Below are 17,017 nucleotides of genomic sequence, written 5' to 3' on the forward strand. Positions count from 1 at the left end.
GTCTTGTGGTTTCTGGTCCATAACATGAAGCATTTATTGAATGAATGAATTATTTTGAAACAAACAAGTGTCTGTTGCATGTTACAACAATGTAAAAAAAGCTCCAATATAAAAACATTTTAATAGGTTGTGAAATATATAATTATAAAATCTCTAAATATTACCTATAAAATTAGTATCTTGTTTTAAATTATTCTATAAAAACAAAAATAACACATTGGTAATAACTCGTGAGGTTCAAGAATATTCCCCATCAATACTATAAATCCCAAACACATAAAAATCCTACAGATATTATTTACATATTTAAACCAAACTATGATTATAGTAAACACATTCATTGATCAAGTACAATACATCAGAATTGTGGCTTAGAGACATTACGAATGCAATTATAGGTGCAGTTTCATCAATTTTCATAAATCTTCTACCATAGCTTCCCTAGCACTGTCTTTGTGCACCCATTCCATATATATGGTAGTGCAGCACACATCATACTGAAGACTACTTCCCTTTATTACTGAGCTGTTTATGTTACTGAGAAACAGGCCAAAATTTAATGCCAGTGAACACAAAAATGTAAAATTAAAACAAAATCTTGAAAATATCATTCTGATTTTTTTAATTTCATGAGTAGTATTTCATCTTAGGTAGCATCAAAATAAGCAATAAGAATTTATATAACACAAAAGATCAACTGTTCCTAAAATATTTATATTTTCAATAAAAATAAAAGCACTTTGTCAGTAAAGAAATAATGTCATATCTATTGCCAGTTTTAGGTTGTCAGAGATTTGAAGATAAGTGTGCAGCATAAAATATATATATATATTGTAATATAAAATGTGGTGTAAAAATTGTAAACAATATTTTAAAGGGATCATGCAGGTGAACGTAGTATAAACAGCAATATACTTGAATGACTAAGGTGTGTTCACACTGTATAAACTACAGCCCGTACTCACACGGTTTACCTGGCACTGCTGCTCTGCATCATGATCGGTCCCTCCATTAGAGAGACTGCAGCACAGGATTCAATTGTTTAAAACACTCTGAAGCATGCTAGTGAGATCATTTAATCCATAAGCAGTGCCCTCAGCTACTTCTTTGCTAGGAAACACATGAGCAAAACCTGTGATTCCCTTGCAGGCTTGTGCAATGGCAACCAGAAGGAAGACAGCAGAAAATCTTCTGGCAGGGAAAGTAAGATTCTGTGCTAGTCTTCCTGTGACATGCTTGCACATTATGTGACCTAAACTATGACAGCTGTATTTTAAGGACATATTTTCTTTCTAGAGGAATGTTTAAAAGTGGAGTCTAAAATTAAAAATTGTCATCCTATAATTCAGTAGTCTACGATCTGGGTTAAGTTTTCACACATGAGAACGTGCATTCCACAGGCAGAGCAAAAGTTAAACAGTTTCAATCAAACTCCCTAACTGGCTTCTCTCTTCCTGTTGATTTCTACTTCACTAGGCTGGAGGGGAAAGAGAGGGGCGCTCCTCCAATCCACCCCCACCAGCTCCCACCAGGAGCAAGGGCTTTGTAAAGAGAAAGCTACACTCCACCCTGCAAACATGAATGTGCAGCAAGAATGAATCCTTTCTCTAAGGGAAGCCAGGCTGGGGACATCCGCAGGGAGGGAACCAGATGCAAATGCACAGCCCTGCTCCTCCTGGGTGGGGGGGCTCCCGGTTGGGGTTGCTCAGTGCTCCTGAGATTACAGTGTCAGGCGCAAGCAAGTCAAAGCAGCTTCCACAACAGGCATCTTCTATCAGACCAGTGCTGGGGAGAAAGGCGTTTCAAAGGGTGCTTTTGTAAAAAGTCCAAGTGGTTGCCAAAATTATACTCCAGGGGGCATGGGTGCAGCAAGGGGAGGCACGGGACAAGGGCAGGGGCGCGGGGACAAAGCTACACAGCCGGGTCAGCAGGAGGGTCCAGTGGAAACTGGGGGGCGAGGGCGGCCCTGGACTGTGGAATGAGGATGTGCCCTGAAGAGGGCTGTGAAACGCAGGGAGTGGAGAGGAAGGAAGGGGCTCGGGGCTGCTGCGCCCTTCATGGTCACAAACGGAGCACTGCATGGCCGTTGTCTGGCTGGGCGGCCCCTGTCTGAGCCCCTGGACCCAGTGCCCAGGCCTCGCCAGAAGGGTCTGTGGCCCTCACAGCCCAAAGGCCTGCCAGACCAGTCAGGATCCAGGCTCCTCATTGAGCCTCTGAGGTCAAACCTGCCCCCTGCAGATCTGAAAGTAAGGGACGCATCCCCAGAAGGGGGCACCATGGAGCCCACTGCCCAGGAGTTGTCCCACCTCCTCCCCTCCCCTGGTGAAGTGGAACTGAAGCCACCAGCTGTCACCCAAAGACACCCCTCAGGCGGCTTAACCACCCTAGCGTCCCCCAAACAGGCCCAGGTGAACTCTGCGGTGTGCAGCACTTCCTGGTGTTGCATGCTTGCTGAATTCCAAGCCATCTCAGTGACTATCAGGGAGGAAGCACCATCTTAACAAGGTGAGTAGAGGCTGCTGTGGCTCATACCTGTGTGCAACCACATTACTATGTGAGAGGAATAAATCTGTGGTCCCCACTGAATCTGAGCTGGCCTGGCCTGGGTGGTGCTCCCCCCCTCACTGTATCACAGGTGCCAGGAATCAGACTGCCAGGGTGGGATACTGACAGGCAGCTGGCTCTGGGAACACCTTGTCTCTTTCTGTGCAGGGGGCAAGTTCGTGGGCTGAGAGGGGACCCCCTGCCCTTTGTGAGTTTGGGAGCCATGTACACCATGAGTGTGGGAATTCTGTGACAGAGATGTGGAAATATGTAGAAAACTGCCAGTGTCTTTATTCACTTAGAAAGAAAAATATTTGTATGGTGCCACAAAGGACCTCAGCCAAAACAGACATAAGTAAAAAGGACAAAGCAAGAGTAATTTTTCCATGGATTCGAAATATAAAGATATTTTCAATACATTCAGGAAGGTGTGCGAGCACACTCAAGAAAGAACTGTACCAACAAGGTTTGAGTCCACCACTTAATGTGAACTGGAGGCATGGGGTGGTGTCTGGGGCAGAACTTAATTAAATATTCAAAGGGGGCAGGGTTGGGGGAGGGACCTGAGTACCACTCATTTCCTTGACCTTTTTGGGAAATCTCAGAAGTGTCATGGCTTCAGGTGCATGATGAGAGTAGGGTGCCAACCATGGTGAGTTTATTACAATGACTTTATAATGAGCTAAAGGCCATCATGGAGACACAGTTGGCAGCCCTGTTGGTTATTTCCAGCTGGCACCTGTTGTAAGTGCCTAAACTGCAGGAGCTTCCATTTTCCACTGCATGGAATCTGGAGTGTTTGGTGCTGCAGCAGTCAATCTTCCTGCTAGCTATCCCCCACCCCGATACATCAATGCTACCCCACACATAGGTACAATTTTACGTGCCTTTTAAAATTTGTTTTAATTATTGTCATATATCACTTCTCAGCCTTTAGGCTAAGATCAAGTGTAAAAACTTATTTTTGTAAAGAAAATTAATTTTTCCCTATGGAGTCCAGAAAGAACACGGCCCAGCTGACACCTTGATTTTGACCCAATGAGACCTTTGTTGGTCCTCTGACTTCCCAAACACTAAGATCAGACAATTTTACTGTTTTAAGCACTAAGTTCCTGGTAATGTTTTAAAGCAGCAATAAAAAATTAATACTATCACTTAAAAAATACTGTCAGATAATGACATAGACACAGATGTATAAACTAACAGAACAGAAAAAAAAAAAAAAAAACAGCTTTGGGGCAAAGGGCCCAAATACATACAATGGGAAAAATACAATCTTTTCAGCAAATGGTCTGGGGGAAAGTTGTATCCACATTCAGAAGAATTAAATTAGATCCTTATTTCATACCATAGACACACATAAACGCAAAATACATTAAAATCTTAAATATAAGACCTAAAGGTGTAAAACTACCAGATAAAAGCATAAGAGAAAAGCTCTACAACATAGGCATGGGTGATAATGTTTTTGATAGTAACCTGAAAGCAACAAAACAAAACAGACAAATGTGACTACACAAAATGAAAGTTTTTGCACAACAAAGGAAACAACAAGTAGAGACAAGACAGACAAAGGACCTCAACATACATATCTGAAATGAAAACATGCACGTGAACATCATGCACATGGGAAATGGCTGGACACCACCAAAAATCAGGGAAACGCAAATTCACACCACAGTGAGCTGCCAGCATCACTTCCGTTAGAATGGCTTTTTTCACAGATGAAAAATAACATGTTTTTGTGGATACAGTCTAAAGAGAACTTGCGTATCACTGCTGGAAGTGTAATTGTACAGACAGTGTGAGAAACACCATGGCCATCCCTCAACAAACTAAAACAGAATTACCACGACCAGGTGCATGCACAGAAGAAATGAAGTAAAGTATGTTGAAGAAATACTTGCTCCCATGTTCACTGCAGCAGTTTTCACAAGAGCCAAACTATGAAATCAACCTACATTTCCATTTAGGATAAAGAAATAAAATGTAGTCAGTGGGATACCATTCAGCTGTTAGAAAGATACGGCTGATACTTTGGACAACATGGATGAACCTGGAGGATATCACGCTGAGTTAACTGAGTCAGAGAAAGACAAATACCACTCAGTCTCAGAACCCACGTGGAATGTTTACAAACTTAACTCAGAGAGGAGAAGGATGGCCTACAAAGGCTGTCATGGAGGAAAGGAAGGAATAGCAAGTTGTTACTCAACGCATACACAGTTTCAGATATGCTGGAGCAGTAAGTTTGAAATCTTTACACCTTGCAGTGATTACAGTCAACAACAACATATCACCTATTTTGAAATTGCTAAGGGTTCATTTCAAATGTCTTATCCCAAAAAACAAATAAGTTGACAAGGTGATGGACATATTAATTCACTCAGTTTAATCATTCCACATTGTTTAAAGATACAAAAGCATCAATTGTACCTCATAATTGTATGCAATACAATTTGTTAGTCAAAGATTCTATTAATATTGAAAGACATGTATTAAATTATTAATAGTGGAAATAATAAAGCAATTGAGAGCAGTACTATTTGGATGGATGGGCTGGTTCAAAATACTGTAATATATGTTTAAAAGTGTTTAAATACACATACATCGTACACATTTGTAAGATTTCACTGGGTTGAGCAGTGCCATTTCAGTGAAAGATGTGTGTTCATCACAGAAAATTCCATAAACATAATTTAAAGACATATATACTAAAGACATTACTGATAGGGCTACTTACAAGTTACTAATAGCACTATTTCTCTGGATTGTTATTTTCAAAAGTCAATCATGCATGCATGGAAAATAATGTGTAAAGACATGAGAGGGTACTTTAAAAAGTTCATAGAAAATGGAATTAAAAGATAATTATGGTGCAAAAAATGAAATTAATTGATAAATTTTCAGAATACATATTTGCATAAACTTTGAAGGCCCTTTATATTTCTTTAATCTTTTTCATTTTGAAAAATATTCACTAAGTACCGCATCTGTGGCTAGTCTATGTCCTAAGTGATAGTAATAAGGCATCTAACAAGACTGACAAAGTGTCTGCTCACAAGGAGTTCACATTTATTTAGAGAAAACATACAAAATCCAAAAAATGTAAATATTAGAACTGTAATCAGAGTTAAATGCTATGAATACAATCTCCTAAGTAAGTGGAATAGAGAATGGTGGAACTCTCCAACATATAGATGGTAAGAAAAGACTATTTTAAATTTGTATTCATGTATTTATTTAAAAGGCAGAGAGAGACAGGTGCAGAGACAGGAAGAGAGAGATTTTCCATCTGCTCATTCACTCCTCAACTGCCTACAACCACTGGTGTTGGGCCAGGCCAAAGCCTGGAACTCCAGCCAGGTTCTCTGACATGGGTTGACAGGGACCCAAGTACTGTAGCCATCGCCCAGTACCTCCCAGGGTACCCATTACCAGGATGTGGGAATGAAAATGGAATTGCAGGGCTTGTGTTGTGGTGCAGTGAGTTAAGCCAACACTTGTGATGCCAGCATCCCATATCAAGTGATGGTTCAAGTCCCAGCTGTTCCACTTCCAACCCGGCTTCCTGTTAATGTGCCTGGGAAGACTACAATGTCCCAAGTACTTGGACCTCTGCCACCCATGTGGGACCCCAGTATGAAGCTCCTGGCTCCTGGCTTCAGCCTGACCCAGTCCTGGCCTTTGCAACCATTTAAGGGGTGAACCAGCACATGGAAGTGCTCTCTCTCTCTCTGCCTTTCAAATAAATAAATTAAGAAAAAAACTGATCTCAGACTCAAACCCAAGCACTCTGGTATGGAATGCGGGTTTCCTGACTGATGTCTAACCACTGTGCCAAATGCTCACCCCAGAAAAAAACTATTTCTTACGATCTTTGTCCTTTTTTACATTGGTGCACACAGGTGGCTGAAATGTATCAGAAGTAGCCTTCATTTTATAAAGATCTACTATGTCTTCTTCCAGTTGTCTTTTCTCTTCTTCAAGCTTTATCATCTCCTCATGTTGAATCCTCTTCAGGTTCTCGAACTTGTCCTGTAACTGGGACATCAATGTGCAGTGTGACTCAAAGCACAGTGCAGCAGAACAGCTGAAAGAATATACTTGCCTTTTAGGGTTATCAAACAACTCAAACATTCACAATAAAAGAAAATACTCAGATGTGGGGTGTCCTTGATGTTAATTTTGACTATGTACCCATGGAATCAAATGTAATAGAACCCACAGCTGTGAACAAAAAAATCTGAATTTTTCATTTTTCCTAATAACCTATATTTTCTGAGTCAACATTTTCTCCTCAAAACATGTTCTAATAAAGTTTAATAAATCCATGCTCACTAAAAATACATGCACATTAAGATACACCATGGTGCTGGCGCCGCGGCTCACTAGGCTAATCCTCCGCCTAGCGGCGCCGGCACACCGGATTCTGTCCCGGTTGCCCCTCTTTCAGGCCAGCTCTCTGCTGTGGCTAGGGAGTTCAGTGGAGGATGGCCCAGGTGCTTGGGCCCTGCACCCCATGGGAGACCAGGAAAAGCACCTGGCTCCTGGCTCCTGCCATCGGATCAGCGCGGTGCGCCGGCCGCGGCGGCCATTGGAGGGTGAACCAACAGCAAAGGAAGACCTTTCTCTCTGTCTCTCTCTCTCACTGTCCACTCTGCCTGTCAAAAAAAAAAAAAAAGATACACCATGGTTTGTGAAACAGCAGCTGAGACTTGAATTGGGAAAGATGCTTTGAAAGAAAGTCTTATAATTTCCTTGTTAAGTAAAATCAGTTCATGTGGAAAACAAGAACTCACTTACGTTTTAGCTCCTCAGGAATTCTTATTCATCTATGGGGCTTAAAATCAATTCAATTAACCATACAAAAGAGGCAGAGACACCTTGGATCTCATTAGAGGCAGGCCTGCATCTGTGATATGATTTGTCAACAGCACAAAGATTGTTATATGCATCAGAGAAGCTATTTTTAATTCAAATTACTTATTCAAATTATGTACTTAATTAAACAGAGAGACATAGAGACCACTATCCACTGGCTCATTTCTCAAATGCCCATGAGCTGGGAACTACATCCAGGTCTAGCTTATGGGTGGCCTGGATCCAACCACATGGGGCATCGCCAGCTGCCTTCCAGGGTATGCATAAGCAGGAAGCTGGGACAGGGAGTAGTGCCAGGACTTGAACCCAGGCAATCTGACACAGGATGTGAGTTTCCTCACTGCTATGCCAAATACCTGCTCTAGAGAAGGTGTGCTTTTTAAAGTTATCATTTGCATGGAATGATACGATGAAGGAGAGGTGCAATCGTGGCTTAAGTTTTAAAAAATACATATGCTGGGGACTTTTGCTACCACACTAATGGTTAGTAGGCTGAGGTGACTGCCAAGAATGCAAGCAGTGTTGATTTCAGTGACTCTCAGTGCTGGGTGTTCATTAGTCATCCAGTGAGCCTGTAAGTCTCCCAATGTGTAGACTGCATACAGATCAATTACGTTAGAATACCTGGGTTGAAATCCACGGGACAGAGCCTTCAAAAGTTCCCTACATGATGTTAGAGTGGGAGAAGGACGTGGAAGGTCAGACAAGGGGCACAAAAACACAGTAGCAAGGACCTAGCAGGTTCTGGTATTTGACATCCCAGTGGGGTGATCACTAGCCTTCAGGGAAATGCAAATCAAAACCACAGGGAGACTTCACCTCACCCCAGTGAGAGTGGCTCTCATACAGAAATCAACAAACAACAAATGCTGGCAAGGATGTGGGGAAAAAGATACCCTAATCACTGGTGGTGGGAAGGTAAACTGGTAAAGGCACATTGGAAGTCAATATGGAGGTACCTCAGAAATCTGAATACTGACCTGCTGTATGACCCAGCCATCCTACTCCTGGGAATTTACCCAAACAAAAAGAAATCAGCATATTAAAGAGTTATCTGTACTCCATGTTCATTGCAGCTCAATTCACAACAGCTAAGATAGGGAATCAACCCAGATGTCCATCAGCTGAAGACTAGATAAAGAAATTATGGTATATATACACCATGGAATACTACACAGCAGTAAAAAATGAAATCTTGTCATTTGCAACAAAATGGATGCAACTGGAAACCATTACACTTAGTAAAATAAGCCAGTCCCAAAAAGACAAATACTATATGTTCTCCCTTATCTGTGGTAAATAATAGAGTACCTAAAAGGTAATCTATAGAAGTGAAATTGACACTTTGAGATGCGATGATTTTGAATAGCCTTTGTCTCAACTGTTGGGAAGATTTTTTTTTTCTTCATACTATTTGTTGAATTCTTTATTTAGTGTATAGTAAATATTACAAGTATAAAATTAACTGAAAATAAGTCTTTGTAAAAATAAGAATGGGAATAGGAGAGGGAAGAGGAAGAAGGGTGGGAGTGTGGGCAGGAGGGAGGGTAGGGTAGAAAGTATCACTATGTCCCTGAATCTGTAGATAGGAAATACATGAAATTTATATGCCTTAAATAAAGTTTTTTTTTTTTTAAAAGAAACAAATCTGGGTAAGACTTGAATTCCGCAGCCACTGACCCCATGAATTCCTGTGAGTGCATGTCAGGCCCACCTTAGGCCCGTGGTGACACACTGAAAGGAGTATAACCTAACACAGCACAGGCCTCTGCATAAGGCCAAGAACTTCAGAGGCTGCATCCATGAGCACCCCCTGGGGTGGGGTACAGGTCTTTGGGCTTTAACAGGTGCTGGGTCTCGCGGCAGCTGCTGGATGGGCTCAGAGCTCCAAAGCAAGGTCCTGAACTCCCTCTCCTGCCCTACTCTATAGCAGCTGTGGTCTTGTTCCAGTTTCTGCCAAGGTTTGTGGGAGGAGTGACAGAGGTTGTCTGGCTATGGAAAGCCCAATACTCAGTCTGCAGGCACAAGCCTTGGGGCAGGAGCCACAGGGTTCTGTCTGAGTCTGAATTTTATTGCAGTGGGCCTTGCACTGGAATTCAGCTCCCTCTGCCTCTCACAAGCAGGAAGTATCTCTCTCCAGACTGTGCTGCTTAGAGTAGGGGAGGGATGACACAGGCATCTCTTTCCTTTCTGATTTCTTCATTGCAATGCTTCTTCTTATTCTCCTAAAGGCACTATGGTCTCCCGCCTGGCATCTGTAGCTCTTGTGATGGTGACTTGATGTGTTGATAATTGTGAAACTTTCTGCCTCCATGGGAAGGTGGTCCCCAGATCATCTTACTCAGCCACCATCCTGCTTCCTACCACCATAAATGCCTTTTGAACTGAGTAATGGGCACAGGCTGGAAGAATTATAGGATTAAGTCAGAAAAAAACCTGGATCCCCATAATTTCAGCATAAAGGGAAATACTGCTGAGGAATAAGAAGACAAGAGCTGCAGGGAAAATCTAAATCTCAGGCATTAGTTAGGACCAAGTCAGTATACTGATAGAAATACGGACAGTAAGGCCTTCTTGATGAAGTTGCAGATAGAAACAAGGTATTAGAAACTTCAGTAAAGACCATCCTCAGTGTACAGTTGCAAAGAACATGGTTGAATTGTTCCTGTGTCTAAGGCATTATTCAGGACACAGTTTAAGAGCCACGAGCCAGGGTATCTGGCAGAAGGGAAATCTAAGGAGCAAAGCAGTCAAGGGTCTACACAACTTTTAACTACCTCCAGTAAAAAGAGGAGAGAAATTATTTAAAGATGGAATTTATAATTAAAATGGAAGGAGGAAGTAAAATTTTGAAAACCCTAAAGCTGGCCCTGTGAATAATAATTTTCATGTTCAGGAGAGAATACTAAAGATGTACCCAAGTGGCCATTTGCCAGGGATTAATGTGGCTGTCAGTTACCCAGGTTCTAGTCATGAAGACAAGGCTTTTCAGAGGGATCTGTGAGGCAAATCAGGGCCTTCACTGCAAGATTCCTGGAGAGGCCCCTTGGGAATCTCAGCATTCATCTCTCTGCTCCACCTCAGGACTCTGCTCCCCAGATTCTGGTACAGCATCCTGGACCACCACAGTCATCACCAAGTGAGCTCAGGTGTGGCCCGTCCCACTGCTACGTGAGGTACAAGCCAACATTTCTAGCAGCATCCACACGTTACTAATTCTGTGGCCACACAGACTGCAAGAGCTGTGGAAACACAGATGTCTCTATCTAGACAAAGGATAGCATGTGGACAATCTGGGGCCCAGGTGAAGACTTGACACAGGGCACAGCCACTGCATAGAATTCCCACCATGGCAATGCCTCATGGGATTCATACTTTTTGAAGTCAAGCAGCCTCAAAAACATCAACTGGTCTCTCGAGTTTACCCCCTAAGTTAGGAAGACCACTAAAAGTTGATGTAAAGTATATCAAACCGGCAGCACTTGCCTCTTTCTCAGCTTCTTTAAATGTTGCTTCTTTCTCCCTCACCCATTGCATAAACCTCTGTTTCAGCTGGTCTTCTTCTCTGTGGTATTGATTATGGAATTCTTGCCTTTTAGCTTCATAGATCTCCTGAAAGCTAAAAAGCACATTTGTATTACTCTCACATTAAAATGCCCACATAAATAAACATATAAAGATATATTTGTAGGCTAGGTTCTATAAAAGAACATTTACCAATATGACAACTTATACATCATGGGATATGAGTTGTAATATTCAACCTGAGTATATGTAGAGTATAAATAAAGAGCACTAAAAAGGGTACTATAATTTTTAACTACTTATAGTAGTGATTTCTTATTTCTGCCATTTTCTGTACTTCTTATATTTTGGCAATAAAATCTGAGGAAAGTTCTAATGATTGAAACTTCTTTCAAAATAGTTGAAATAGGAGCTGCTGTGTGGTATAGCAGGTTAAGCCATCACCCGTGATGTCAGCATCCCATATGAGCACCAGTTTGTGTCCTCGCTGCTCCACTTCTGGTTAGTTCCCTGCTAATGCACCTGTGAAAGCAGTGGGAGATGTACCAAGTACTTGGGCCTGTGCTCCCATGTGGGAGACCCAAATGGAGTTCCAGCTCCTGTCCTTGGCCTGGCCTAACTCCAACCCCAGCCACTGTGGCCATTTGGGAAGTGAACCAGTGGATGAAAGATATCTATCTCTGTCTTCCCAACCTGTCTTTCAAATAAATAAATCTTTTTAAAACAGCTGAAATAAAGCTAGGCATCTTTAAAAATATCATTCACTTAAGACAGTTCAATTTTGGATGTCATCAAGGAATCATAACCAATTGACTACTAAAGTACTATAAATACTGTTACAACACAAATACCATCCATCTTCAATAGCGCTAAATACATCTGCTCTAAAACTTTTTTACTTGACTTCAAGACATTGAATTAATGCTTTTCAACTCTTTCCTTCACCAAACCTTCTTAATTTCTTTTGCCAATCTTTGTCAGTTTTGCTCATATTCACCAATCTCTTCCCTGATTCTGTTTCACATAAATACAAAAATCAAAACAAAATAATGCCTTGGATACATATTTCAATATACACAAATATTTCACTTATAAATGAGCTCTTTTTATATTGCTTCTACTAGTTCCACCTAAGACTTAGGATGATTAAAAAACTTAAAATGAAGGATGGGTTGGGATGGGAGAAGTGCAATTATCTGCATGCCCAAATGACTACATTTTGTGGTTGTAAGGACTTTCTAAATTGTTCATCTAGTTGTTCCAGCCATGTCTGTACTCACCTAACTGGCTGGTTGTCCGGGCCCACATCAGTGAAACCCATTGACTGCAGTTTGAAGTACCTGAAACGTTCATAGTGCTGAGTGTGTGTCTGTTCTTTCAGGTCTTCCATATTGGTAGAAAGAAGCATATCCCGGAGCTTAACAAAGTCACAGTGATTTTCATTTTCCACTGGTCAGAAAAACAATACATCCACAACATTCACTGTCAATACCTGGTACTCAGTAAGCTTTCTCAAAAGAATGCAAGAATGGAAACCACGTTTAAAGGAAAGTCAACATTATCATCTGAATAACAGCAATAATTCTTTTAACAACATAACTGTGTTCCTACTAATACATACCAACTATGCGGAGTTTACTTCTAGATTAGCAAATTTTCTTTAAATTCAATGCATAAGTAAGAAATAAGAAATAGTAAAACAATGTGTCTTAATAGCATCCACTATAGGTTTTCACGGTCAGTGCATTAATACTTTACAAACTATCCTGAAGGTATTTCAGAGGCTTCTAATGAAGTATGTATTATAACATCACTGAAGGAAATACTTTCATTAAGTAAAATTCTACTAACAAAAATATAATATGCAAAACATAGATTATGCATGTGTTAGTTATAAAATCCCACTTATATCCCATACATGTGTTTCACTAATCAATATTCAATCAATAAATCATATGATTCTTTTGAGGACACACATATACTGAAAGAGGCAAAGATTGAAGAAAAATGCAGAAGCAGCTATATTTCTAGCAGATAAAGTAGGCTTTGAGGCAAAAACTGCAAACCAAGAATTAGAAGGTCATTATATAAAAACAGAGGAGTCACTTAATCAAAAGGATATAGCAGGACTGGCATTTAGTCCAGTAGTTAAGATGCCAATTAAGACACCTGCTTCACATATTGGAGTACCTGGATTCAGTACCAACAGTCAGCTCCTGGTTCTGGCTTCCTGCTAAGGCAGCTCTGGGAGGCAGCAGTGATGGCTTCTGCATCCACAAGGGTGGCCTGGACTGATCTTCCAGCTCCTGACTTTAGCCCCAGCCCAGTCCCAGTGACTGCGATCATCTAGCGAGTGGACTGGTAGGAGGACACTCTCTGTATAACTGTCTCTCTGCCTCTCAATTCAATAAATATATTCAGAATGACATAGCACTTATAAATATATTTGCATCTAAATATATATTTTCACCTAAATATAAATATATACTTACATAAAATACATTTGTACCTAAATATATAAATCAAATATTAATAAATCTTTAAGAACAATATAGACTGTAATATCATAGTAGCAGACTTAGAAATCCCTTTCAGAAACTGGCTGATTGGGGCTGGCATTGTGGCACAGTGAACTAAGCTGCTGCCTGCAATGTCAATATTCCATATGTGAGCACAAGTCCTGGTTGCTTTGCTTCCAAAATAACAATACGTCACCATCTTTTAAAAATAAATAAATAAAAAGTAAAAGAAAAAATAGTCAGGATATGAAATCAACCCAAGTGTCCACCACTCAATGAGTGGATAAATAATGTAGCAAATAAGCACAATGGAATACCATTCAGCCTTAAAATGAAGGAAATTCTGTCATTTATAACAACATGGGTGAACCGGGAGGCCCTTTAGCTACGAAATAAGCCAGGCACAAAAGGCAAATATGGCATGCTTTCAGTTATTTAAGGAATATTAAAAAGTTTAATTTACATAAATACTAAATAGTGGTTATCAGGAGCTGGATAGAGTAGTGGATAAGGGAGATTTTGGTCAAAGTATACAATATTTTGTTAGATAAAAGTAAAAGTTCAAGACATCTACTGTACATCACGGTTACTATTGTTAACATATTGCATTCTGAAAAATTTCAATATTGAGTATATATTAATATTCTCACCACAAAGCTTATGTATATGTTGATTAGCTCAATTTAGCCACTCAACAACAAACACATATTTCAAAGCATCGCGTTGTATATGAAAACTACATACAATTTTCTCAATTAAAAATTCTTTAATTAAAAAACCAACTCACATGTCTTTCTCTCGTGTTTGCCATTTCCAAAAGTCCTAGGATGACTTATTATTTATTGCATATGATAATTTGACAATATTTTATTTATATTTATTATATTTATTTTACGATGATTTTACTATAGCTTATTTTGTTTATATTTATATTATACCTACATAATATTACATGCAGTGTATTATAACATATAGTAATATAGTAAAACATGTTTGAAGTATGTTTCATAACTCTGAAATTCTAAAAATGTCTTAGAGACCAGTAAAGGTAGCAATCATCCATTCTCCAGTCCTTAGTCCCACAGTAAAGGAAAAAGATAAATTGCTGTACATTACAATGTTCCACCTCATCATGGTGCTAAATAACTAATATAACTGTGAAAGGAGCAATGTGCCAAAGATTATATGTTTTAAAATAGTCTGTCATAAGGGTGGCGCTGTGGCGCAGCGGGTTAACGCCCTGGCCTGAAGCACTGGCATCCCATATGGGCACTGGTTCAAGACCCAGCTGCTCCACTTCCTATCCAGCTCTCTGTTGTGGCCTGGGAAAGCAGTAGAAGATGGCCCAAGTGCTTGGGCCCCTGCACTGCGTGGGAGACCCAGAAGAAGCTTCTGGCTCCTGGCTTCGGATTGGTGCAGCTCCAGCCGTTGCAGCCAATTGGGGAGTGAACCATCAGATGGAAGACCTCTCTCTCTCTCTCTGTAACTCTTTCAAGTAAAATAAATCTTTTAAAAAATAGTCTGTCATAGTGTTATCTAGTGATCACTTTTAAAATGCTTTGTACATGTGATGGATTTAAGCATTAGTATTTATGCTTCGGTTTTGTTCAAAGTGCTTCCCACTACTCTGAATGTCAGAATTTATCCCGAGAGATATTGTGAATATGGCACATGGGGTTGAACAAGGGCATGATGCCTCGCCTCTAAATTTCAGCCAGAAGCCCAATGGGACTCCTATGAGAATGAATCACAGTCAATGTAAGCATCAGCTTAGATGAAATATAACCTGAGTTTCTCATTAGTAACTGTCGATGTACAGGCTAGAAAGAGCTAACAATATTTACAAGGTTAAAGTGCTATTTTGAGCCTACAGGTGACATACATGGAATGTTTAACTCCATATTTCCGGAGCCTGTGCTCTTTCATCACATTTACCTTGCAAAACTCCCCAGGGGTAGTCACGGCCTCTGACCATCCTTTTCCCAACTTTCACCTCATCCATGCTCCCTACCACAGCGAAAGGCAGAAGTGCCTAGAAAATAAGAGTGGTATTAATTGACTTCTTTCATACTAATGCGGTTGATGCTGTACAAAAATAAGAGATGAGAATGTCACAATACATCTGATTAAACAAAGGATATATACTGCATCAGATCTCAATACTTGACAGCATATATCTGCTAACAGATTTTTTGCCAACATTAATTTCAGATTATGCACATAATTGAAAATTATCTACTGAGTAGACCCTACAGCAAGGTATCATGCTGTGGAAAATAAAAAGAAAAAAGATTTTAGTGGACATATAAGTCTTCCCTATATTTACCCTGAAACACAGAGACATTGTTGAGAAAATGACATTCATACCACTTTTAACTCTAGTATAAAAAACAAAAGAAAATGGTACTAAAAAGAACTAAAACAATGTTAATGGATAAACACAGCACTTGCTTATAAGCAATACTATATGCATCCCAGTGAATTTGAAGTGCAATTTAGAGCAAAATGGGGTCTCTGTGGCTCATGACAGAGAGGTTCTCCAGGCTGGGGATGTCTCAAAAGTGATAATCAAAGGGATATTTGAGAAGATGATGATCAAAGTGAAAAAGAAAATAGAAGGTAAAAGTACATTTTGGACAAGATGTAAAGGAATATTTTTTTTAAACTTTTATTTAATGAATATAAATTTCCAAAGTACGATTTATGGATTACAATGGCTTCCCCCCCATACCGTCCCTCCCACCCACAACCCTCCCCTTTCCCACTCCCTCTCCCCTTCCATTCACATCAAGATTCATTTTCGATTATCTTAATATACAGAAGATCAGCTTAGTATACATTAAGTAAGGATTTCAACAGGTAAAGGAATATTTAAAATATGCTCAAGATCAATAGGAACTTATGTGTATTTGTCCACCTGAATAGAAGCTGTTATAAAGGAAATGTCTAAATGCAAAATTATCAAGTACTATGGCAATATTGAATAATTAACATTTCTTAGTCAAATAATTGTTCATGTATTGTATTGTATTGTATTGTATTGTAAGTATTCCCTATAATTGAGCTCCTACAGGTAGAGTTAGAGAGAAAAAGGCAAAATTGCAGACAAGCTAACTTACCTCTGCCAATTCAGTCTCCCTAGTCCTTACTGGTCTCCTAGGCATTCTATTTCTTCATGAATCAATCTTAGTAAGGCATGTGCTTCTAAGAATTTGCCAATTTCTTCTGGATTATCATATTTTTGCTGTTTAATTGTTCACAATTATCTCCATTAATCTTTTGTATTATGTAATACAGAGGCAATGTGTCTCTTTTAATATCTGGTTTTTATTTATTTGAAATGTCTTTTTTCTTACTTAGCTTATATAAGAGCTTTCGAAGTTCTAACTTTTCAAAGAGACAGCTTTTGGGCCAGTGCTGTGATGTAGTGGGCAAATCCGCTGCCTGCAGTGCCAGCGGCATCCCATATGGACGCTGGTTTGAGACCAGCTGCTCCACTTCCAGTCCAGCTCTCTGTTGTCCTTGGGCCTCTGCACCCTCATGGG

At 40.0% G+C, this 17,017-nt stretch overlaps 1 protein-coding gene across 1 annotated transcript in view; it reads right to left on the reverse strand.

Annotated features, from left to right (window-relative positions):
- Positions 1-6,408: 6,408 nt before the first annotated feature.
- Positions 6,409-17,017, reverse strand: part of LOC149120400 (septin-14-like) — a 38,058-nt gene continuing 27,449 nt past the window's right edge. Inside the window, exons 3-6 of the mRNA XM_089321439.1 lie at positions 15,408-15,504; positions 12,234-12,402; positions 10,915-11,047; positions 6,409-6,588 (exon numbers count right to left, since the gene is read on the reverse strand). Of these exons, the coding sequence (XP_089177565.1) occupies positions 6,409-6,588; positions 10,915-11,047; positions 12,234-12,402; positions 15,408-15,504 (579 nt within the window). The remainder of the gene's footprint in view (positions 6,589-10,914; positions 11,048-12,233; positions 12,403-15,407; positions 15,505-17,017) is intronic.

The sequence above is a fragment of the Oryctolagus cuniculus genome, chromosome 19, assembly GCF_051225735.1.
Source record: "Oryctolagus cuniculus isolate XC-2025 breed Fujian yellow rabbit chromosome 19, ASM5122573v1, whole genome shotgun sequence".
Taxonomy (NCBI): domain Eukaryota; kingdom Metazoa; phylum Chordata; class Mammalia; order Lagomorpha; family Leporidae; genus Oryctolagus; species Oryctolagus cuniculus.